The 26,230-nt window shown below is 38.6% G+C and overlaps 2 protein-coding genes and 2 pseudogenes across 2 annotated transcripts; 1 reads left to right on the top strand and 3 right to left on the bottom strand.

Annotated features, from left to right (window-relative positions):
* Nucleotides 1-26,230, bottom strand: part of LOC138010312 (uncharacterized) — a 299,228-nt pseudogene that overhangs the window by 48,132 nt on the left and 224,866 nt on the right.
* On the top strand, nt 16,398-18,047 carry LOC138010311 (golgin subfamily A member 6-like protein 2; annotated as a pseudogene).
* LOC138010309 (uncharacterized) lies at nt 18,882-20,457 on the bottom strand. Its single transcript, XM_068857237.1, has 2 exons — nt 19,629-20,457; nt 18,882-19,359 (listed from the first exon to the last, which is right to left on the bottom strand). The coding sequence occupies exons 1-2, from the start codon at nt 20,290-20,292 to the stop codon at nt 18,947-18,949; spliced, it is 1,077 nt and encodes a 358-aa protein (XP_068713338.1). The 5' UTR covers nt 20,293-20,457; the 3' UTR covers nt 18,882-18,946.
* LOC138011076 (uncharacterized) lies at nt 22,973-24,381 on the bottom strand. The gene is made up of 2 exons (XM_068858076.1): nt 23,553-24,381; nt 22,973-23,283 (listed from the first exon to the last, which is right to left on the bottom strand). Exons 1-2 carry the CDS (start codon nt 24,214-24,216, stop codon nt 22,973-22,975), a joined length of 975 nt encoding a protein of 324 aa, XP_068714177.1. The 5' UTR covers nt 24,217-24,381.

The raw sequence follows: 26,230 nt of genomic DNA, 5'->3' as shown, positions 1-26,230 counted from the left end.
TTCTTCCTTCATGAGTGCCGACCAGCTGTGCTTTATTGACACCGTTAGTGCTTGAAGCCTCTATCATGTCAGCAAACTCGTACAAAGAGGACACAAAATTAACTTTGTAAGCTTTTTTGATCATTCCAAAGCGGCGATCCGGACCAAACTTTGTATGACCTGCAATAAGGAAGGAATAGTTGATTGATTCGTGCAGCTGGAAAATTGTCCTCCACGCTAAGTACCAGATAAAGTAATTGTTTTTGTTCTGTCCCAAACAATTGTCTGCATGGAGGTGAACATACATTTCGCCAAGTCCGTGGTTTTGGAAAAAGGGATGAACATAACTGATCGTTGGGTTCGCTCCTTTACCAACGTCACTTGCCTCGTCAATAAGATAATTAACTTGTCTGCGAACCGCCTCGCACATGACACCAAAAATTCCGCATTTGCGAGGGGTCTTGAAATAAATCGGCCCTGGCTGCATTGGATTGCTAGGAATATGAATCTGTTGAGCAAGATCCTCTTCATCACAAAGATGCAGCAACAAAATTTTACATTGATAACTTGATGGTATTAAAAACTGATAATAACTATATTTTAAAAAAAGGTTTGACAAACAATCTTGATATTAAAAAACCATAACATTAATAATGTGAAAGAGGCAACATCGGGTCATCAAGCCATCAATTTCACTCAATTAGACAATGAGCTGAGTAACTATTTACATGAAACAGGCGGTACAATGAAAGGAGATATTGATCTAAACGGAAACAGTATCTATGGTATTCAAAACACAGTAAATGAAACGTCTGCTGTAAATCGTGAATATGTAGACAATGAACTCCAAAAAAAATTGGATAAAAACAAAGACATTAACATGGGTGGAAATAAAATCGTGTCATATAGAAAACCAAAGGATTTAAATGAACTCGTTAATATATCATATGTAGATCAAAAAGTTTCACAGGCTTCTGGTAGTGTTGATTTGTCTGATTATTTAAAAAAAGACCCATCTGGAAATCTCAACCTCAATAACCAGAAAATAATCAATGTAAAAAAAGGGTCTCATAATTCTGATCGAGTCAATTTAGAACAATTAAACAATAGTGTTTCTACTCTTTCACTTAATAAAAATAATAATAATAAAAGATTTATACCGCGCCAGTATCCTACTGTTCTAAGGTGCCTTACAAAACTCTAAAATTAACACTTAAAACAGCTAAAATTAATTATAAAAAGCTTTTCTAAAAAGAAAAGTTTTTAATCTACTTCTAAAAAAAGACACAGACAGAGCGTTTCTAATTTCACATTGCAAAGCATTCCATAATGATGGTGCTGCTACAGAGAAAGATTTTGCACCATATGTTTTCAAGTTATAGGATGGAGAACCAGAAGGTGCTTGGATAATGAGCGTAGTTGACGTGATGGAGTGTAAGATGTAAGCAAATCACAAATGTACGACGGTGCCAAATTTTTAAGTGCCTTGTACGTTATAAGCAAAATCTGAAAAATAATACGTTGATTAACGGGAAGCCAGTGAAGATTAAAAAGAACAGGTGTAATGTGATCACGCTTTGTTGTAAGTGTGACGAGGTGTGCCACAGCATTCTGGACGTGTTTTAACTTTTTTATAGTGTAGGCTGGTAGGCTGGCAGGTCAACTTCGAAGATACAAACATATGAACCAGCAATTCAGTAGTGGTCGCCGAAAGATACTTCCTGATATAGCTGATATTTCGAAGGTGACAAAACGAAGATTTGCAAATGTTAGTAACATGATCATTAAACGAAAAATGGCTATCGAACATAATGCGGATATTTCTCGCCTTATGCACGGAGTGAATAGTTTCACCAGCAACTGAAATTTCGTGAAGGAGTGGTCCTGGAAGATGTTTAGCGGAGATCACATATAATTCAGTCTTGTCTTTATTTAATTTAAGGCGATTAATTTCATTCACACAGCTCTCGATGTTAGACACCGCTAGATCCCTATCACCCAGTACGGTTGGTTGGAAAGACAAGTATAGCTGTGAGTCATCAGCATAAAAATGATAGCTCAAGTTAAATTTCTTTACGATGTCTGAAAGCGGCGAAGTATAAAGCAGAAAGAAAGGTCTAACAGTAAAATTATGATTCAACGATTATCAATGGCAGAAAGAATATCATTTTGCACACGGATGAGTGCAGTTTCAGTACTGTGATACCGTTTATACGCTGACTAAAATGTCTCATTTAACTCATATTCGTTGATGTAGGAGATAAGTTGATTAGCTACCAATTTTTCAATTGCTTTGCTGATAAATGAAAGATTCGACACAGGGCGATAATTGGAGAACTGCGTGTGATCCAAAGAAGATTTCTTAAGGAGTGGGCGTAACATGACAACCTTGAGTTGCGAAGGCATCTGACCAGTTTCCAGCGAGATATTTATTATTTTCGTAATGAAATGCAACAGAACACCAAGTGCATTTCTTGTAACGTAACCTGGAAGAGGATCAAGAGCACATGACGTAGCAGCCAGATTCATGATACATGTATCAACTTCGTCCACTGTTACCATTTTGAAACTATCAAAAGAATCTGAACAGGCGTTGTCAACATCAGGAACTGTATCTCGATGAGAGGGAGCAGCAGTCATTATATGACCCCGTATTCTATCTATCTTTGTAGTGAGGTACTCAATAAACTTGTTAGCAAGATCAGTGGGCGATTTGCAGGGGGGATATTGAATATCTGTTTTCCTTTGTAGTAGTTTGTCAATTATCTTAAAAAGCTGTTTATAATTTGACTGATTCTCCTTAATTAACGATGAGAAATAATTCTTCTTGGAGTCACGAATTAAGTTGTTGACAGCATTACATCCCTCAATAAACAACTTACGATCAGAAAGAAGTTTGGTCATTCGCCAGCGTCGATCAAGTTTTCTACGGGATCTCTTTAAATTATTTATCTCCTCAGAATACCAAGGTGCAGCGGGACGCAGAGTAACTGTCTTGGTTTGCAGTGGAGCATGAGCCTCAAGTATGGAAGTAAGGACTTTGTTACATTGCTCATTCAAATAATCCAAGGATGAAGATGACGACGCAAAAAGATCAGGAAGCTTGAATTCTTGCAGTTGATCAAGTCTACATTTTAAAAAATGGTATCACAGCTTTAACAGGAAATCTTACTCTTAATGGTAACAAACTGATAAATATGAGCTCACCTGTTAATAAAAATGACAGTGTAAATAAACTATATGTTGACCAAAAAATAGGCGAGAGTCATATCAGCTCACATGAAAATCGTACAAATGTATTCAAATACATAACAGAAAATGCTGGCGAATTTTCTGCAGATTATGGTATTTCTAGTGTAAATTTAATTGATGATTTTGATGCTATGCCCCATAAAATTAGAAAAAAAACATTTTCTTTTACTTTGCAAAAGTCTAATCAAAATTCACAATACAGAGGAAATTTGATGTGAACCTCTTCAAATTAAAAAAGAGATAACTTTTCAAATAATTACACTTTAGCACTTGAGTTTTATTTAAAAAAAACAGGGTTTACCGTTTATTCAAATGAATTTCTCTCTATGAACATCACATTTGAAGTTTTAAACATGATTATAGCAAAACAAGCAACAAAGTATCAAATGAATACAACTACATAAGATCAATATTAACTCTTTATCCTGATGGTATTTCAAATCAAATTCAAAGAAGACTTTATATTACGATAAAAGCTAATTATGACAATAATAGCCCAGTATCATTACCAATTTATTTTGTATGTTATGGTATAAAAAATGCAGCACTAAATGATCTTGACATAAGTATTTATTATTGGGAAAAAGCTTACTAAGCATATGCCAATTGATATGAAAGGAAACGACATTTAAAAACATCACATTATTTACACGGTTATCTAATAACCACTTTATCACACAAAACTTTTATTATAAATGGAAGTAAAAGAGTCTTACTTCCTAGTGGGTCAATAATCAAACAAATTCAAATTTTAGATAATTCTTCCAAATTTAATTACCGTATTTACCGGTGTATAAGTCAATCCCATGTATAAGTCGTCCCCCCATTTTTGATGGCAAAAAAAGCAATTTCTTAATTTCTTTGCTAAATGTTCATGGGATATTAATCTTGCATTCTTCGATTTCTGGAACTGTGGATTCACAAAAAATTAAGGGCCTCAAGCGCTTAATAGCTTTGCGGTTCAGCGGTTGTTGTATGTGCGGGCATTTTGTCCTTGAATTTCGAAAACGTTCTCAGAAAATCAAACATGTAAACCTCAAACTAACCTGTTTCGTTGTTCAAGGGTAAAGGGCTTTAGAGGATAAGCACAACATCACAGAAGCAGGAGTCAATCTTTGAAAATAACTTCAAAAACGATGCAAAATGTGCAAGGTTTAATTGGTGCTTGACTTATAATTTCTCACATGGCAAACGAAACAAAACTCGTAAACCAAACAATACAAAGTTTGCAAAAGCATTCAAATCATCCAGGTTTGTATAAAGAATAAAAAACAATCATTACCAACCAGTATTTTCAGGCAACACGAGTGACGATCATGCTTGCACGCAAACACGAGGAATTGTGCCAGGTTACTAAGCCGTTGAAGGATCGCGTTTTATTTGAAGAAAGAGGAATGTTTTTTAGAGCTTTCCGCCTTTGGAAAACGAAAATTTCCAGTGTCTATTTCATATTTGTGCTTGTGAGTATCTTCAACATTTAAAGTAAAACAAATCCTTTTTCAACTGGAATTGCTTAATTACATTCATTTTCAAGTCTTTCGTCATTCATTTTGAAGTATTTCGTCCACTGCGTTTGTTATCCCCAACGACCACATTATGATGTTTATTTTGAATAAATTATTTAGCTGGAACTTGGCTCAAAATCTTTGACCCATGTATAAGTCGAGAGCAATTTTTGGAGCTTCTTTTGAGGCCATAAAAAGTCGACTTATACACGGGTAAATACAGTATACAAAACTAAACATTCAAATTTACTATGGGCTTCGATTAGTAACAAACGATTTTTTTGTATCAAGTCAAACTACGCAAAAGCAGACGTTCAATATGAAGATAACATTACAAAAAGGTCATTTTAGAGTCAAACTATTAAACGAGGAACTTGATATCTTGATTAAATATACTCATTAAAATAATATATACAATATTATCAAGACAGACAAACGCAGGGACCTATTCAACTTTAACCATATTTCAAAAGACTTACCACAGGAGCAAATTGTAAAAATTAAAGAGATTTATAAATACTATCATAAAAAAACACTGGCTGTTCAAAAAAAGTCATGGATTTGTCATGTAAAATTGGATCAACAGGATTGGTTGCTACTGGAACAATTGCCGGAGCTATTACTCTAAATCCTATTGTTTTGGGAGTAATATCAGGATCTGGGCTTATTTTGAACACATTTGCAGAAGCCAAAAATTACAAAAGAAAAATAGATCCAGTAAGCATCATCTTTCCAACAATTCTAGCAACACAACTGATAAGCTTTCAGTCTTCAATTCCTTGAATATCGCTACAGGATGAAGACCTTGTCCAAGAAGAGATTGAATTCGCTTTCGACTATAAGTCGTCACTTTTGGCATGATTGCTCATGAAAGAATAATAATCTCACATGAAAGTGATTTTTATGTGTATCAACAAGTACCGGTTCCAATTGCTATTATAATTAGAAAAACATATGCAAGTTGGAATCAAATCTTCAGCCGATTGGTACATGTCTTTTATTGCAAGATATAATAAGCAAGCTTTCTGCCCTCAGGTCCAATTTTGTAGCCGTCTTGCAAAATACAGCCTGTAATGGTACAGTTATCCAACATTAAAAAAATATCAACAAGTCAAGCATCCTTGACGTCTCCTTCGATCAAGCGAGCAATCGAAGAGGCCTTAGCAACTGTAACCAATGAAAAACCTTGCTTTTGTGCTAAGTGCAGAATTATAAACAAGTCGAAATATCACCCCTTCAAAGGCAAAGTGGTAAGTTTGTTCTCCGTTGTATCGCTTTGCTCGAATTTTAACTAAAACAGTCTTCAGTCGTTGTAGTCCTCACTCTTTGGTTGCTGACCGCTGGAAATAAGTTTGCATTGGCTACCGGAAGTTGCGTGGTTTTGTTGTTATCACTGGCATTTCATGTGAACGAAACTTGTGATTCGACATTACTGATGCTCAACTACACTGCATAAAAACGCTTTGGTGGGAGTTATGTACATGCTTTTTTTTTCTTGGCATATGGATTGTTTGGTTATGCACATTGTGGGTTAGGTTTGACCGTCCTCGCAAGATCAAGGTTTCCGAAATACAAATGCGAAGCTGGTGAGTTTAATTTATTTAAAAGATCCACTAAAATAGAACAACTGTCAGAAATACTTTAAAATTTAGACGATTCTGCATGTTTATCACAAATTTAAACCAAACAGCAATTTAGAACACTTTCTTGTGACCGTGTCTCGGAATGAATTTATGATTTGCTTTTAAAGACAAGCGTGTTTTGCTTGCTTGTAAAAAGTCCAAAACCTTAGCGACAAATTTTGCCCCACCAAATGAAATGTTGGACGAGATTTCACTCCGCAAAAGGAAATGTCACACAAAATTTCGCTCCCCGACACGAAATGTTGCCTGAAATTTCACTTCCCTGGACGAAATTTCGAACAAAATGCCATGCGAAATTTCGCGCATCTGCACGACATTGCGATAATATCGGAACAATAGTTGTGTTGACTTTTCATCAAAATATCGCCGAAAATTCGCCTCCTTTAAAATATCGCACAATTTCGTCAAATTTTGTCGAAATTCGCTCTCGTTACTTTTGCACAGTACTGTATAGATCAAATGATAACCGAGCTATGTCCAACTGTATCTATCAAATTTGTTGTGCAATATAACAAAAAATTAATTAAGTTTGTCACCAATTAATGATTGACTTAATCTCCAATAATCCTCATAATATTTTAGTCTTTTTTGATTTACTAATCTGTATTACATGAGGTAGATTCCACACCTTAAAAAGTTTGTCAATTATAAATTTGATTGATATTATCCTTTTTCTATCTTAGTTAACTTGATTTGAAACTGTGTTTATTAGATCAAATATCTGGCAAACACGGTTTATTACAGCTCTTGATATGGGTAAATGGTTTTTGACTGCTATATCTGATAATACATTTTGAATATGGTATTTTCTTATATAGACTGACTTTTTACGAATCATACATATTTTCATAAAAATCAATGTAATTATTTCTAAATATTTCATTACCAATTAGGCCACAGTTAACACAAAGTAAACGTTTATTTTCTTCGATTATATCAGGTTTTTCACAGCAATTACTTTGTTTTGTTGTATAATAATCAGATATTTGTTGATAACAAAAAGGGCAAATAATATACTCTTGTAAAAAACTAGGTTCGTAATGTAATTTTTCACAAAACATTTATATATTATATACAGAAAAACACTTTTTTAAATACTATGGTTTAAAGTTTACTCACAAAACCATGACAATTCTTCTCCAGATTATCAGAAAAAATATCAGAAAACAAATTTATGGGTACATTTTTGATTGGTCGAAAAAATCATATGACTGTCTTATGACTTGAAAACAATGAGATTATCAATTTCCTGTTTTTCTGTGAATGACACTCCATGGTGATTCTTTCATGTTTCATTTGATTATATGAATATTTTTATGCATGCATCTTCACAAAATGGTTTCACTGAAAATTTTCACAATTGTGAAGTAAAAATGTGAAGCTTTTCATTGGTTAAAATCATGGGATAAAACCCTTCATTTTGTTTTTTGATGTTCGATTTGATTGATGATGTGAATATTTAAACACGCTGCTTGTATCTTCCAAAGTCACTTCCAAAATAGAAACCAATTTGGAAATAAAAATTCATTTGAGAAACAATTTTGGTAAAAAAAATTTGTTGAAGTAATTATAGAAGTGGTAAAAATATGGGTTTTTTCAAGTGTTTATTAGGTTGCTAAACAAAAGATCTAAGGGGTTTTTAGCATATCCCATTGTTTCATGGTGGTGTACATTGAGCTGCATATTGCTAAATTGATAAGCCAGCCCTTGAAAGTACCTGAAAAATTTAGCCATGCATATTTGCTTACTAGATGGTTTAAGTAGTATAGTAGTTGGGGGTATGAGCGCTTCATATAAACTTAAACATTGACCTTGGAATTTGCGCTTTCAAAACTGATCTTTAAAATACTTATCAAAATATTTAGCAAAAATACTTAAAAACTGTGCGAGTGGCAGCGCAGCCTTGGAAAGGCGAGCAGGGGGATAGCGAGCCGGTTTTTGGAGGTTCATTGCAGGTAAAATTTTACGTAGCATGCTTTTGCATGCGTCATGTAAAATTCGGAACCTCCTTGTATTTAGCAACAAATATTATAAAGAATTCCTAGAACTTATTTAAGCATCCCTCTGTAATGTCTGGAGTAACTATTGATTCTAACAGTCTTGTAGTGAGACTCTTAAATCATTCACTCAATAAAGTTGAATCAATCATTGCCCAACTTCATATGTTGGGAATCTGGAACTTAGTTGGGTTGTTTGCCGGACGGGAGCCGCGCGCCAGTGGTACCAATACTGAACTTATTCGCGAAATGGCGGACAGAAAACATCAGGGTGGCACTGGAACTGTGCGAGTGCACTGTGCAAAAATAATTTCCGTACTCAAGGGGTCACGTATTTTACGTTACCATCTGATCCTGAACTGCAAAAGGGCTACGCGAAAGTCCTCAAGACCGAGAATGTAAACTGGCGAAAACATGTAATTTGCAGTGCCCACTGGAGCGAAGAAAATCCAAAAACCTCAAAAAATTGGAGAGGAGTACTCCAAAAAACCGACTATCAAGCTGAAACGAAAACTTGAGTGTGCAAGGAGAGTGTTATCATATAACGCAGCATCTAAAAATAATTGTACTCCCAGAAAAGCCCCTGCGAGTAGGACACCGCTTCCTTCACGTCCTGCTAAAAAAGACGAATGTTACCCGAGAAACTGGAAGCAGAAAATGCCAACTTTAAATGTCAAGCTGAAAGATTGACAAAAGAACTTGACGGCAAAAGGAGGTGTATCGACAATTTGCAACAAGACCTTACAAAACTTCAAACAGAACTGAGCGCTAATGCACAATATTATCAACAACAGTTAACTGCAAAGACAACGGCAATGGAATTGAAAGAGTTTACTTATGAAACCCTTAAAAAACTCCCCGAAAAAATATTTTATATGACTGGATTAACTGAATTTGATTGTCTGTTTGAATGTGTGCAACCTTTCATAGGTGCAATGATTTATCCAGATTGCAAAGAAAGTGAAAGCACATCACATCTAAGGAAGCTAGACAAAAAAACAGAACTAGTATGCTTTTTATCAATGTGCGGACATGCTTCCCTGGACGAAATTTTGAACAAAATGCCATGCGAAATTTCGCATGCTTTTTATCAATGTTCGGACATGCCCTACATCTTGGAGTAATGGCATGGATGATGGGTCATCAGCTCATCAGGGTATTTGTTGGTTGGTGTGTGTTTCTAAGCAGTGTCTTTGAGGCTATTGATATGACCCCACTGCCTGGTTTTGTGGACAAATTTATGCCAAAACAATTTGTTGAGGCAGGATATGATACTGCACTTATTGGTGATGCAACAGAAGTTTGGATTTCCTGGTCTGAGAATTATGATTTGAACAAAATCACATTCTCTAGTTACAAGAACCATACAAGAGGAAAGATATGTGTATGGACAGTGCCTTAGGGGTTTCTACTCCATTGTACTGAGGCATATCCCGGTAGTATAAGAGTACTAGATTCTGTTCCAAGAGGAAAAACTGTCATGACTGAAGAGAGGTTTAATATAACAGACTCTTGTCATCAGAGGGGTCTCCTGCACAACAGGCCCCCCATGAAATTTAACTCCTAATTCGAGGAGACCGAAGTTGTTAAAAATTTTGATATTGCAACTCTTAGAATTTATATTGAAAATTACATTGGCAGGCTTAGAGACTGGCAAATACTCAATAGGTGCTGGCCAAGTGGTAAAATTGATTTATTGGGTTATTGTTTTCAGATATTTGCCCACATTGTAAACATGCTAAAAAACCAATTTGGCCAAAAATTACCTCTAAATTATAACACTTTAAAAGCTTTTAAAATGTTCTCAGAAAGACAGTTACAGTTATCTCTTTTCATTGATTCACTGATTTGCTTGATTAAACACAACTTTCTTTACCTGTTTTGCCATACTGTTTACCCATGACCTAAAATTGCGCAGTGTGTCAAAGGTAGGTATACTTCCTAAAAGCTGCTTTCCCAGCTTAGCAAGGTAACTATTCTCTTCATAATGCCATTCAGTAACAACCTCATGCTTAAGAATATGATCTGCAATTTCTTTCATAACATCAATCAACAGATCATTTCTTTTGATGAAAAAACAATTAGAGATTTTTCATTCTGGTATGTAAGACTGTAAGGATGTGATCTGTCCCCCTGTACAACACATTTGGACATTTCCCTGAATATGTGAGCCAGTGACTTTCTCCAATGGTGTTTCAGCATTCTCTGCCCTTGTCTTTACTTCAACCAGAAATGCTTCTGTAATGCCGTCTGGGCTAGCTCCATAAATAGGATCATTAGGATGTCGAAAAAATCCACAGCTTGACACAGGAGCACCTTCATATAGGAGAAAATAATGCAACAAATATTACAATTAAGTTGGGTATTCAGAAGTTTCCTCTGGATGACATTGGTGAATATGGTTCCCCTCGGGGCAAGGGGACATTATAATGAACTCATTGATAAGTTACAGAGATATGCATCTGATATTTTACATGCCTTCATTGTATGGGTTAAGTGATTGCTTGCTTTGCCTTTTTCCCAATTACTAAAAAAATATTCCTTCTACTTACCAGTAAGTTTGGAGAAGCTTTGCAAAGCTTCCTTTTCCTAACTATTGCCTCTTTGAAAGTTCTTAAATTTCTTTGGTCTGCAAATGCTTTCATCTACTTTATTATGTATGCAAAACCAAGATGAATCAAATTCTTTGTTTTCATTAAATCCAAGCAGAGATGGCAGTTTGCTAGCAGTGATCACTGCAACACGAGTTGCTCGCCACTCTGAGGTACCCTGAGCCACATCAAGGTACTGTTTGTTTCTGGAACTAGGTGTGACTTCTTTTAACTCTGGAATTTTGACAGTTATGATCTCATCCTGAGACTCTGTAAGCAAATTAAGCAAATTAAGCAAATTTAGCAATGTTTGGGTTTTCTCAGGACAAAAGAAATTTTCATTACAGACTGAGTTTGTAGAAATGGAATCATTCTTGCCAGTGCACTGTGCCAGATATCTCCAGTCTCTGCTGTAAACACTGGAATATTTTCATCATAGCTGGGAATTTGCTTTGCATAGTCATGCTCTTTGTATACAATTTTGCTCAAATAAGCACTTCGGTATGAGAGGTGGCAATATAATCCAGATTGTTTGATTTCATATTTTTGCAAAGTCTGAAGAAAATGACTTGATACATTCACCTTGCACTTTGATATTCCATCCGATGCCTTAGCGCCAATCTGTGAAACGTCTCTTTTCAGCCAATCACATTTGTCTCTACTTGAGTCTACCTTTTTGGGTGTAGCAGCAACCTTATTTTTCTATCTCCTTCGTATGGCCACTTGTCTTGCAGATCGCGCATTTCTAAAACATTTCAGGCGAATATGAGAAGCAGCCGTGATATTTGATTTGCTCCCTTTCGTTGGTGTGTGCCATTTCTGTAATTTCTGAGCGCATGTCAACGAAAAAAAAAGCTCATTAAAATTTGTCAAATGTTCTAGCTGGAGCAAAATTACAATGACATGACAACAAAGACCACATTTCCCTATCCGACACTCGCAGAAACCTTTTGAGGAATGTGTGGTTCCAGAAAATATCCATACTCCCCCCCCCCACGGATGGTTAATGGAAATTCCTAGGGGGTGGGGGGGCTAAAGGGTAGAAATTTCCGAGGGGTATGGGGGATGCCCACAAGAGGAATTTTCCAAAGGGTTGTAAAAGATGCGATCAATCGTACGAGACATACATGTACTTACGTGGATTATTTTGATTTGTAGCACAACAAAAATTAGAAATAGATGCCCTTACGAGAGAAAACTTAAAGATGTTTGTCTCAAACGTTTTTTTACTTTACTGGGCGTTCGCTATCATCTCTCTAACGACGAACGGTCACTGTACTGTGTTTACACTGAAAAATCAAGATGGCTGACCGTAGCATATTAATACCCAGACCTCTAGGTTCTCTCTGCCTACCGGAAGAAAACATGATTCTACAACGGAAGTTCATTCATTCATTCTTTATTTCCCACAAAGTTGATCTATAAACTAGAACTTTAAATGCGCAAAATTATAGAGAAAGCAACGACTTTAAAAAATTTACGAACGATTGAATTTATTTTATTGAAAAGCCTTTCTAGTACTTTCCTTGTTTCTCCGAGTAGAATTCCCGCGCGAAAGCGATCTTGTGAACGAGTGGGAAATTACAACAATAAAGTGAGAGTAATACGATGTAACGAGTCTGGTCCTTTTTAAAACGTGAACAGCAAAACTACTAGAAATAATCGGTTAACAGTGTAATAAACGTATTGCTTATGAAATGTTAGGAGCCCAGAGCATCACAGCTTAACATGTCGAGTCATCACTATCGCTATCGGCCGGTTGGCTTTCAACTTCCAGTTGTAACAATTTTTTTCGCGCTTCTGTTGCTTTTCGTAGGGCGTCTTGGGCCCTTCGTAGTTCTGCCAGCTGAGCATCTACGTCTTTCTCAATCTTATCCACTCTGACTGCGGCTAATTTCCGTTCAGACTTGTTTGTACTGTCCAGAAATTCCTGCCTGGCGGTTGTTAAATTGTCTTGTGTTTCTCGTAAAGCGGAAACGGCTGCGTCAACACGTTCCATGTTTTTCTCAACTGTCTTCTTGGATGTTTGAAATTTTTTCAGTATGTCAGTTAAACACTTTGAGGCGATTTCCTCATTAACTTCCTCGATTTGATCTTTTAAAATGTCAGTTTTCTTGAGTGACCAGGCAACATTAATTGCACCTTGGATCTCGCCAGGCTTGAATGTTTTTAGAGCGTTGCTCCTGCAGAGTTCTTCTGCTTTATCGTTCCAGAATTGGCGGTATGACTTTTTCATACCTATGCATTCGTTGACCTCTTGCTTACTATATATCTTGACCCTTTGGGCTCTAGCTGCTGAATAAGGTGAAGTTGGTTGCGGCCCAGGTGATGATGTGGATGGTGCGCACATGTCAAAAAGTGTGGGCTGGCGACTGAGCCTGACTTTTTTTCGCAGTGGAACTTGATCTTGATCACCATCACCAGCATCTCCTGATTTGGTTGGCACATGGTTCAAGTCGGCCTCATTAGCCTTTAAGTTAATCCCTTCTTCGTGAAACAAATGAACTGCAAAAATATCGTTTGTCTTTTGCATACATTGGCTTAATTTTAGAGCTGCTTCTTGCTTGAGACCAACAACGATGCGCTGGTTGTTTAACAATCTGGTAAACTTGTAGTGAGATGGCAAAACGTCACTGACCTGGTCCTCTAACATTTCCCGGCGAAATGTGTCCAGCGTAACTTCTAAATTGTCGATGATCACTGAACAACAAACATTCTGATTGACATAAACAAGCAGATCCGACATATTTGTATTTACATACAAGTTTTAAAAAGGCGACTAGCGTTGTTGTGATGATCGGTATCTGCACAAGTTAAAATAAAATATGCGTAATATTTATAGTCAATAACATGAAACAATAGAAATGCGATGGTCCGGTGACATCGGTTTATAAGTGAGAATTATTTATATTTAGATCGCCGCACAGTCATTTAAATAAGCGTGAAACACTTGCTTAGTTAGGACAAAAATATGGAAAGAGAGAAAACACTAGCGTTGCTAGTTTCAGTTACAATTTTAGGATCACAAAACGGTGTAATCTGAAAATTTTTTTTTTCGCTTTCGCTGTGTGAAATTGAAAAGTGATCACTTACGGAAGCATGATATTAAATGACGCTTTGTTCTCGAAAATTGCCGCCTTTTCTCAGTTAAATTATTAATTCAAAAGTGCGTGACTTGTGAATACCCGTCACTTCCCCTACAGTTTATGAAACCGGGCAAAGCAAAAGCGAGTGTACCCTCTATCTATCAAATGGCATATCAAGATCTGCGACGTTTGGAAGCTGTATGCAGCGATTTTCAACGATTCTGTGCGACATGTGAGCATCTGGAAAGAAGATGGTGTGCAAATTCAGCTTTTGGGGTTGGAGATTTAAATTTTACTTCGCACTTCAGGAAAATTCACGTGGACAAAGTTTCCCGCTGTATTATCCCACCAAATGTTAGAGGTATGATTCCAGTTACTGCTACTGGTGACGGAAACTGCTTGTTCAATTCAGCTAGTCTGGCCATTTGTCAAAAAGAAACTTTAGCCCTTGAGTTTCGAGTGCGCACTTGTTTCGAACTTGCGAAGAACAGACAATTCTACAGAAATCATCCTGTGTTAAGCAGTTCTAAAATTCCATACTATGGAAAGACTAGAAGATCGGGTGTAATGTCTGTGGAAACACTTTGTGATTTGACTTGTTTTTCTTCGAGATCATCTGAATTGTACGGTGAATGTGGTTTTGAAGCAGCATTTGACAGTGAAATTATGAGGACAAGCAAAAACTATTCATACAGTGGCACTTTGCAGATAATGGCTTTGGCAAGTGTTCTGGGAGTTCCTATTGAAACAGTTTACCCAGATCAGAATCACAAACTGTTACCTGTGTATCAGAACCTTTTCAGACCTAGACAATTAATAAATCCTACGAGTTCCAAAGTTGTAAGAATCCTGTGGACAAATACGCTTGGCTGGCCTGACCGTTCTAAGGAATTCGTAGTTAATCATTTTGTTCCCTTGTTTAACTTGAATGATAAAGTTTCTGACGAGCCGCAAAGTTCCTCTGTAACTGACAAGGACTAAGCGCAAGAACAAACTGAAAACCCATGGCACGTCGTCACAAGGAAAAGGAAGCCGAGTACGAAGCATTTGGCAAAAACCCAAGACAGCGGATCAACCAAGAAATCGCAAGGGTATTTAAAGCCGCAAAGAGCGACCAGTTACGCAAAACAAAAATTTGAAGCGGGAAAAAATAAAACCCCAGCCTCTGGAGGAAGTAGCTCGCTGCAGGAAAAAAACGTAGACGTAAAGAACAATTGTAGGCATGACGTTTCAAACGTGCAGCAGATGAACAGGGAAAACACCAAGGAAAAGAAAGAGCACATATGTGTGAAAGAAGCGAATTACGGAGAAAAGAACTGTTCCACGGATGCTTTGAATGCTCATGCTGTTGGTGACAGCAAATCTGCAAACGGCCAAAAGCCTCAGGACGTGAAGGATATATCTGAAGGTATACGGCAGTGCAACCTAAAAAAAGGAGAAAATGTGTGAGTGAAGAAAGATATCGACGACGGAGATACACGCGAGTCTGAAAAAGAAATTTGTGATGTAGTAAAAGAGATATCAGTTGCAAAGGGACACGGGATAGTGACAGTGATGGTACAATGAATTGTGATGAAAAGGAACCCGAAAGGCAAACAAAAAAGACTCAAGAAAACAAGACAAGTCCCACAAGAAAGAGAGCGAATACCACACATGTTCCAGGGAGTGATACCACTTTATCTGCAAAAAGGAAGCGTTTACATAGTCAAGGCACTCCAAGTTCTGCCTACATTCCCTCAAATGCCGCAGTTAGTTTTATAGAAGCTCGTTCTGCTTTGCCATTCCCTGGTGCTTCTCGTCGTTTCTACCAAAGGCAAAACAAAACAACAAGTGCGAATATGAAGCGAACAAGACAGCGTGAGCAACAACAGGTTATACGCGATGAAACAAAAAACATCGGTATGCAATGGAGCAGAGTGGAAGGATCTTTAGAAGAAAATATTAGAGACATAGAAAGGGAACTTTTGACTTGCAAGAACCTTACAAGGAGGGCTGAACGTTTGGCAACAGTGGACGTTGGAAGAGAATTACAAAGGAGAGTTCTTTTGGAGACCTCAGCAGCCACCGAAATTTACCAGAAAACAAAGGCCTCTATACTGAATGAAGAAGAGAGAACGTATTCTTGTCCTGTTTATACCTATGAAAAATTATCTAAAAAACTTAACATTGTTCAAATATATATTGATCAAAAAGCTTACCTCGTGGAAGGAAAGAATACAGATATAGAGAAGGTTGTGGACGTTATCAGCAGAAGGTTAAAAAAGATCAATAGGGAGCTTAAGATAAGGACGTTTTCGACACGAAGGCGACGTAAAGACCGATTAGGATTGGGGCGAGTTTAACTGCGCATGCGATTTCCAACATTCCCGCCGTCGCCCTCACGTCGGCGACGTCAGTTTGGGGATTTTGCCGTCGCAGTGAAAACGTGAGTATTTATACCGGTATTTCTTTCTTGTATTCTTCATTCCTTGCTTTTTTTTCAGTTTCTTTATTAGCACAACCCACCTGGGGATGTGCCAAGTAACTCTAGCGGCTTTTTGTGCTCTCTTCACAGATAAAACTCAGGAAAATGACCGAAGACTCTGAAGCTAGTTCAGTGAAGACAAAACAATCTAAGTAAGTCTGTAAAGATAAATAAGCTGTTACGTTCAACGAATTCTTTCTTGTAAAACGATTATATATATAATATATTTTACTGACTCCAATACATTTTTTTATTTCTTAGTAACATATTGAATCCGAATTTTCTGAGGCGATAAAGAATTTTGGAGTTCTGGAGGCTGCTAAAAAGTGCAGAGATAAATATTTTGTTTTGAATTTTTTCACACTTAGCCAACAAATCCACTACATAGCTCATCGATATGTAAATGTGCTCTTAAGGCTTGTATAACCACACTTGGAAATATTTCTTCGATGAAGTGCTGTGAATCTAGAGCAATAATTTATGTGGATACGTACAGTGCGTATTAAACAGAACAATTTCATCCAGCAAATATTCAATAAATCAATACAAGGACTCAGTCTGGAAGAGGAAAACTACTGTTTCCACCGTTTTTTAAATAAAGTGCTAAAATAAACTTTAATTCCCTCTTTCAGCACAATGGAGTGGACAAATCAACATGATACATTATTCTTGAGAGAGGTCAGGGGATCAGATCTTTTTGAAACCAGAAAGGGGAGCCCGGAGAGAGGAAAATTGTGGGATGAGATTGCCACAAGACTCAATAACCTCACCCAATGCAAATTCAATGTGAACAAAAGGTCGTTGAGAGATAGGCTCAATCTTCTAATGTCCAAATTCAAAGCAAAAAATAGGGAAGAAGAAAGAGCAAGTGGTATTAGTCCAGAAATACAAGAGATAGATACTCTGCTGGAGGAGCTGTGTGAAAAAGAGGAAGAAGCTAAAAATAAGCCTTCGACTGGCAACAAAAAGCAAAGCCTTCAGAAAGAGAAGGCAACTGCTGAAGAAATGCGGTACAAGGCAATGGAAACCATGGGAGAAAACAAATGGAGTGGTTCCAGCAAAGAAAAGCAGGAAAAGTACAGGAGATGCTATTGGATACTTGCAAAAGAAAGCAGAAGAAGAGATGGCATTAAAAGAGAAGAAATTGAAATAAGAAAGCAGGAAGAGGCAAGAGGATCTCGTATATCAGAGCAGCAAACAAAAATGCAGCAAGATATGCTAAAGATTATTCAGCAACAACAAGAAGAACAGCATAGACAGCAGCAAAGAAACCAACAGCAAACACTACAGTTTATGCAGTCTATGTTAAACCAGCAGCAGCAGCAATCACAGGCTATGTTAGCTTTGATTGAGAGGTTGGCTCCCAAGGAAAAGCGTTAACATTTTTTTATTGCAACTTCTCTTTTTCAACTATGGCACCATTGTAATTTTTCTCTTGTTAGTGACATAATTTTGCATTCAACTGTTCTTTTAACTCCATTTCTGCTAGAGTGGTAGTTGATTGTTGAGTTATCATTATCATAATCACATTTTTTTTTAGTTTCATTGATCCAGTTTGAATTTAGCTGTATCATGCATGTGTCAATCAGGTGATTACCCTATCAGAATACAGGCTATGAAAATATGTCATATATTAAATTGAGTCAAGTGATTATTGAAAGCCCTGACTACCTTGCAAAATATAAATTTGATTTGATTTTTTGAACTGACAAAAATTATTGTATTGTGAAAAGGTTTATTTCTTCAATACTTACATTTGTGTAAACAATGTATACCTTGTTAAACTTGATATTAGAGATGCCTCAACTTTGAAAGTACTTGCCTTTATCAGCATTAAACTGGGCCCAGTTGTTCAAATGGCGGAAAGTGCTCCTCCTCTAAAGAAATCGTTATAGTGATTTATGTGCTGGATAACACTGACTTTTGAACAACTGAGCATTGAACTAAATGGCATGCCATTTGTCGTATAAGTGGATGCCATAGTAAAAACTGCTTTCATTTTTTGTGGAACAATATGTCTGCTTTGTATAATACAATGTATGATCTTTTATAGGTTGTGCTGTTTCCCAAAGCAGGGGGGGTGGGGTTGGCGGGGAGGTTTTAGTCTAGATTAGGGAAACCAGGAATTGCCACTAAAACTAAAAATCAAATCGACAAGTTTGAATTTACGCAACTTAGCCGAAAAGCTACTCTAGGATAGTGGCAAAGGGATTTTGGGAAGTTAAGTCTAGTAGAAGGTAGCAAAATTCAGCTGAACTAGCTCTGGTATAGATTAAGGATTCCAGGGTCCCAGCAGGACACTCCCCCACAAAAAATCCTAAAGTACCACTCACCCCCTCCCCCCACCCCCCAGGGCTGATTCTGGGAGGAAAGTGTTGACCAGTTGTGTGACCAGGCAGTAACCGAATAAATATAGCGAATGTTTTAGGTCACCTGAAATACTCCTGGAGGCTTGGGGGGTCTAATTCAAAAAATTCTGAGGTTTGATTACCATATAGGCATGTTAGGGCATTTCGCATGAGAGCACATACGACATATGTTTTACCAATATTACTTAAGCCAACTTTTAGGTTCTTTTTAAAATCAAGGAATTTAAAATAGTTTAAAATGTCTCCAAATAGCCACTCCACTGACACTCGAACAGAGCTCATGGATCCATTGAACATCTCCATCTGAGGTGTGAGAGCAGCACCTTGGAATGGTCCTTGCAGGTGAACCCTGAGGGGATATGCAGGATCCCCATATATGCATAGAGGCTGACCCCCTGTCGAAAATGCATGGCGTTCCAAGTCATGCAAGAGACCAGATTCTGCCAGCATACCTGCATCATGCCTTTTGCCCTCTGGAAGAAGAAGTTAAAAGTATTAGATTTGTTTCATGGAATATCATTGTTTTTCATCATGCAACGCTTCTGTAAAATGGTGTCATGAGATCAACCTTTCATTGCCCTGATCACTACAGGCGTTTGTCGTAGATTATACTATAAAACAGACACTTGAAGGGGGAAACAACTACCCTCCGAAACCATGTTTGTACCTTTTCCGTTTGAGTTGCTATTTTCATAAACCTGACATTTAGTTATAAATAAGAGCAAGTTAAAAAGATCTTTACCTACGGGGCCGTAAAGGTTTGCGATCAATCCATTCGGTAAGGCAACAGATTGGAATTTAATGGCGTGCACCCGTTTATGACCATTATACATCATCCTCTGGTGCTCGTCTGGTCTGGCTATAGGTCTCACAGTGCCATCAACAAAGCCAAAACAGTTCTGGAGAGCAGCCCCTTTAGCGTGAACTGATCGAGCATAAGTATCCAATGCAGGTGGGTTAAGCAGTGCGTCATTCCACCGGGTTATGCGATGTCCATGGATGGTGTAAATATAATCAATCACATGATTTGTGACCATGGATAGCACCGGTACTGGTTTGCCGAAACGAGGTACCATGTCGCCAAGTCTACAAGGATAGGCGAGCCGTCTTAGGAGTATGCAAAGGCCTTCCATTCCACTTACTATGCTTCCCTGGCGTAGTTTGAAGGTAGGTGGGATCTGCAAGGCTTCTGCCAGAGTCGGAAGGTCTTTTTTCTCAAACCTAAATTCGGCCTTACACTCTGCCTCACTCATGTTGTTCAGGTCAAAGCAAGCGTACTCGTAGTAAGGAAAACTTGGATTTCTCGACGGAAACATGTCGTAAAGGAGAACGAAATCTTCATCGTTGATCAAATTAGCGTCGTAGTAAAGAATGAGAAGTTGTCGAAAATCTTCAAATGCGGCCATGTTACAAACAAAAGCGATTGAATCTCAGAAAGTACAGCCGATGTACTCGACGAAGTCTCGGACGCCGTCATGAGAATCTTAAGCAAATTAATTTTGGCGCGAGAACGGCAACCTCTGGCCCAGTCCACCTGGGCTGTCACGTCGCCGTCACCGCGAAAACGTCCGCATCTTAAGCTCCCTAATGATAATGCAGTGAAAGGAATCGTGAAGGCAAAATTGACAGATAGTTTTGCTGATATATTACAAACCCTTGACAGTAAAAGGGACAGGGATGTACTGAAGGCCATAATTGCGAAAATTACAAGTGTGAAAAGCGTTGTTTCCATTAAAGGAGCACAATTCAAGGGCAGCGTTAGCAAGCACCGTGCCACTTTAAATACCAACTTAAAAACATTTAAGGACATTAAAGTCAACTCACAATCGGTAAGGAATGAATGACTGTCACTCAGCAACACTCTTATGCTCAACGGAAGATAAAGAAACTCAAGGAAGATAACATGAATTCAATTGCAAAAGGAAGAGGGGGAAAGTTGAAGTGCGAAGAATTCCCTGAATTGGCAAGATATATTGAGTTTGCCTTTGGAGAGGGAGATAGAATACTGCGAGGAGGAGGAGGCCTTCAAGCAGATCCAAGATTGATCGACCCAAGGCTTTTTAAAGCAGCAGACAATGCTACAGTTATGCATGACATTAAAGAAATGCTGAAAACTGTCAAGCCTGAGTTTAGTATTTCTACCTCTTGTTTGTATACATATACAAAAAACTATCGAAAGGGTACGCTGCAAGCCAAGAGGCACCATCATGGAAGGGAAATAAACGCTAATGTTTCGTTACATAAGGCCCCGAATACTTTGGAGCAGCTACACCCCCTTAACTCTCATTGGACTACCTCCAATGTTAATTACCTGGTAGATTCGGCCTCAGAAAATCCTAATGGGTTCTTTCTGGACTCAAAGGACGCAAAATGTATCGTTTGTGGGGATATCCCACCCGTCCTGAAACCTGGGAAAACTTGGAAGACATACGACACTCCAGATCACACTTTCGACCAATCGAGGATAAATGCTGTAACACCCATGACTCATCTTTTTATGAATATCAAACAGGAACTGCAGCTAGATGACACGTCTCTTCTTATTCCAAAAACAGACGTTGTTATCAATGTCACAAGAACAGGAAAGGCTGTGACTCTCATAAACCTTTCTTTCACGGAGCCAGAAACTGTGTTTCGCGTGTTTAATGAATTGTTTCTTTTAATGTGTATTCCTTCCCTTGACGGTTTCTTCCGGAATCAGACAACCGGGAAACTAAAGGAAATGATGGGATTCATTGTAGATAATGGTCCGTCGGAAGCCCCAAGTAACTTCTTAGTTCAAATGTTAATAGTCAGGCTGGTAAAGTATCTTGATCTGGACAAGGCAACTCAAAGGTCATTTGCAGAATATTTAAGTAAACGAAATTTCGTGGAACGTGTTCATACAGTGGAAAACAAAGTCCTTTCCGATCACGGTCCGTTCTCCTCGAAACAAGTTCATGAAGCGGGGTCTCCCGGTAGCAAGGAACACAAGGAAAATATGGAGCGTATGGCTCAGGACATCGTAGAGTGCATCGGAAAAGGTGTATTTAACAAGGAGCAGATTAGGTGTTTTAGGGGAATAGGAAGCGAGGAAAATTATATCTTCGGGGATGAAGAGGAGTTGAAGAATTTTAGTCTGTTATCAGAGGAAAGAAAACGAAAGGATAAAACATATTATCACCCTATTCAGAGTGAAAAGTTAAGCTACTTGGAAAAGGCGTGGGGCATGAAAGACAACTTTGCGGGAACATACAGTGGAGATTACAACACTCTTGAATCTACAAAAACTGCTTTTCTTGACAAGTACAATACCACCATATTTTGAAATGATGAGTGCTGGCAGGGGCCTAACACGTTGGAGCGTTTTGACCGACAGCCACTACCAGACTACAAACTATGGGAAAAAGTCAAAGAACTTCATTACATAGGATACGAAGAACGAAGAGACTTCCCGGAGGGACCATGGGATAAAAGCCCAGGCCTTTTTTTGCCTGAAAAGATTCTCGACATGTGTTTTAGAGTGCTGCCGATGCCATCAACAGAAACATTGGTATCGATCGCTTTCCTTGCTTGGGTTTCCGTTGAAGAGACTTCGAATTACCTTACCACCATGTATAAGAAATTGAAACAACAGAAAGAGGAGGACATGCAAAGAGAGGCCTGGAGACAGCACTCGCTGTATTCCGAGAGTAGAGAAACACTTGCCAAAATGTGCAGTGATTCAGGCCTATTCGCTGTTGGTAAAAAACATGAGCTTGTGAGGCGAATCGTAGAAAACAGCACAATGAGTGATACGGAAACAGTCAGTCCCTTAAAAGATGGGAATCTCTATGATGGAAATGTGGAATCTATACCAAGTTCTAGTGCTGGGTTGATAAAATTGTCGGTAGCTCAACTGAGGGCCATTTTAAGAACGCACAATATTTTAGAAGTAGGCACTAAGGAAGAATTGGTTACAAGAGTGGGACTTCTCAAGGCAGGGCACCCGGAAGCTGCCTTTTCTAGAGAGCGTTTGTGTATACTATACATGATAGAAGTAGCGAAAGAAATAACGAAAGTTCAGTATGAGCTCGACATGGCCTCAATTCGTCGCAAAAGAAAGTTTCAACATGGAGAGGAAAACACCCTATGGCCAACTTTTAGGTTCTTTTTAAAATCAAGGAATTTAAAATAGTTTAAAATGTCTCCAAATAGCCACTCCACTGACACTCGAACAGAGCTCATGGATCCATTGAACATCTCCATCTGAGGTGTGAGAGCAGCACCTTGGAATGGTCCTTGCAGGTGAACCCTGAGGGGATATGCAGGATCCCCATATATGCATAGAGGCTGACCCCCTGTCGAAAATGCATGGCGTTCCAAGTCATGCAAGAGACCAGATTCTGCCAGCATACCTGCATCATGCCTTTTGCCCTCTGGAAGAAGAAGTTAAAAGTATTAGATTTGTTTCATGGAATATCATTGTTTTTCATCATGCAACGCTTCTGTAAAATGGTGTCATGAGATCAACCTTTCATTGCCCTGATCACTACAGGCGTTTGTCGTAGATTATACTATAAAACAGACACTTGAAGGGGGAAACAACTACCCTCCGAAACCATGTTTGTACCTTTTCCGTTTGAGTTGCTATTTTCATAAACCTGACATTTAGTTATAAATAAGAGCAAGTTAAAAAGATCTTTACCTACGGGGCCGTAAAGGTTTGCGATCAATCCATTCGGTAAGGCAACAGATTGGAATTTAATGGCGTGCACCCGTTTATGACCATTATACATCATCCTCTGGTGCTCGTCTGGTCTGGCTATAGGTCTCACAGTGCCATCAACAAAGCCAAAACAGTTCTGGAGAGCAGCCCCTTTAGCGTGAACTGATCGAGCATAAGTATCCAATGCAGGTGGGTTAAGCAGTGCGTCATTCCACCGGGTTATGCGATGTCCATGGATGGTGTAAATATAATCAATCACATGATTTGTGACCATGGATAGCACCGGTACTGGTTTGCCGAAACGAGGTACCATGTCGCCAAGTCTACAAGGATAGGCGAGCCGTCTTAGGAGTATGCAAAGGCCTTCCATTCCACTTACTATGCTTCCCTGGCGTAGTTTGAAGGTAGGTGGGATCTGCAAGGCTTCTGCCAGAGTCGGAAGGTCTTTTTTCTCAAACCTAAATTCGGCCTTACACTCTGCCTCACTCATGTTGTTCAGGTCAAAGCAAGCGTACTCGTAGTAAGGAAAACTTGGATTTCTCGACGGAAACATGTCGTAAAGGAGAACGAAATCTTCATCGTTGATCAAATTAGCGTCGTAGTAAAGAATGAGAAGTTGTCGAAAATCTTCAAATGCGGCCATGTTACAAACAAAAGCGATTGAATCTCAGAAAGTACAGCCGATGTACTCGACGAAGTCTCGGACGCCGTCATGAGAATCTTAAGCAAATTAATTTTGGCGCGAGAACGGCAACCTCTGGCCCAGTCCACCTGGGCTGTCACGTCGCCGTCACCGCGAAAACGTCCGCATCTTAAGCTCCCTAATGATAATGCAGTGAAAGGAATCGTGAAGGCAAAATTGACAGATAGTTTTGCTGATATATTACAAACCCTTGACAGTAAAAGGGACAGGGATGTACTGAAGGCCATAATTGCGAAAATTACAAGTGTGAAAAGCGTTGTTTCCATTAAAGGAGCACAATTCAAGGGCAGCGTTAGCAAGCACCGTGCCACTTTAAATACCAACTTAAAAACATTTAAGGACATTAAAGTCAACTCACAATCGGTAAGGAATGAATGACTGTCACTCAGCAACACTCTTATGCTCAACGGAAGATAAAGAAACTCAAGGAAGATAACATGAATTCAATTGCAAAAGGAAGAGGGGGAAAGTTGAAGTGCGAAGAATTCCCTGAATTGGCAAGATATATTGAGTTTGCCTTTGGAGAGGGAGATAGAATACTGCGAGGAGGAGGAGGCCTTCAAGCAGATCCAAGATTGATCGACCCAAGGCTTTTTAAAGCAGCAGACAATGCTACAGTTATGCATGACATTAAAGAAATGCTGAAAACTGTCAAGCCTGAGTTTAGTATTTCTACCTCTTGTTTGTATACATATACAAAAAACTATCGAAAGGGTACGCTGCAAGCCAAGAGGCACCATCATGGAAGGGAAATAAACGCTAATGTTTCGTTACATAAGGCCCCGAATACTTTGGAGCAGCTACACCCCCTTAACTCTCATTGGACTACCTCCAATGTTAATTACCTGGTAGATTCGGCCTCAGAAAATCCTAATGGGTTCTTTCTGGACTCAAAGGACGCAAAATGTATCGTTTGTGGGGATATCCCACCCGTCCTGAAACCTGGGAAAACTTGGAAGACATACGACACTCCAGATCACACTTTCGACCAATCGAGGATAAATGCTGTAACACCCATGACTCATCTTTTTATGAATATCAAACAGGAACTGCAGCTAGATGACACGTCTCTTCTTATTCCAAAAACAGACGTTGTTATCAATGTCACAAGAACAGGAAAGGCTGTGACTCTCATAAACCTTTCTTTCACGGAGCCAGAAACTGTGTTTCGCGTGTTTAATGAATTGTTTCTTTTAATGTGTATTCCTTCCCTTGACGGTTTCTTCCGGAATCAGACAACCGGGAAACTAAAGGAAATGATGGGATTCATTGTAGATAATGGTCCGTCGGAAGCCCCAAGTAACTTCTTAGTTCAAATGTTAATAGTCAGGCTGGTAAAGTATCTTGATCTGGACAAGGCAACTCAAAGGTCATTTGCAGAATATTTAAGTAAACGAAATTTCGTGGAACGTGTTCATACAGTGGAAAACAAAGTCCTTTCCGATCACGGTCCGTTCTCCTCGAAACAAGTTCATGAAGCGGGGTCTCCCGGTAGCAAGGAACACAAGGAAAATATGGAGCGTATGGCTCAGGACATCGTAGAGTGCATCGGAAAAGGTGTATTTAACAAGGAGCAGATTAGGTGTTTTAGGGGAATAGGAAGCGAGGAAAATTATATCTTCGGGGATGAAGAGGAGTTGAAGAATTTTAGTCTGTTATCAGAGGAAAGAAAACGAAAGGATAAAACATATTATCACCCTATTCAGAGTGAAAAGTTAAGCTACTTGGAAAAGGCGTGGGGCATGAAAGACAACTTTGCGGGAACATACAGTGGAGATTACAACACTCTTGAATCTACAAAAACTGCTTTTCTTGACAAGTACAATACCACCATATTTTGAAATGATGAGTGCTGGCAGGGGCCTAACACGTTGGAGCGTTTTGACCGACAGCCACTACCAGACTACAAACTATGGGAAAAAGTCAAAGAACTTCATTACATAGGATACGAAGA

The sequence above is a fragment of the Montipora foliosa genome, chromosome 7 (assembly GCF_036669935.1).
Source record: "Montipora foliosa isolate CH-2021 chromosome 7, ASM3666993v2, whole genome shotgun sequence".
Classification (NCBI taxonomy): domain Eukaryota; kingdom Metazoa; phylum Cnidaria; class Anthozoa; order Scleractinia; family Acroporidae; genus Montipora; species Montipora foliosa.
The sequence above is the reverse complement of the archived record's forward strand: the minus strand, read 5'-3'. Positions and strand labels throughout refer to the sequence as shown.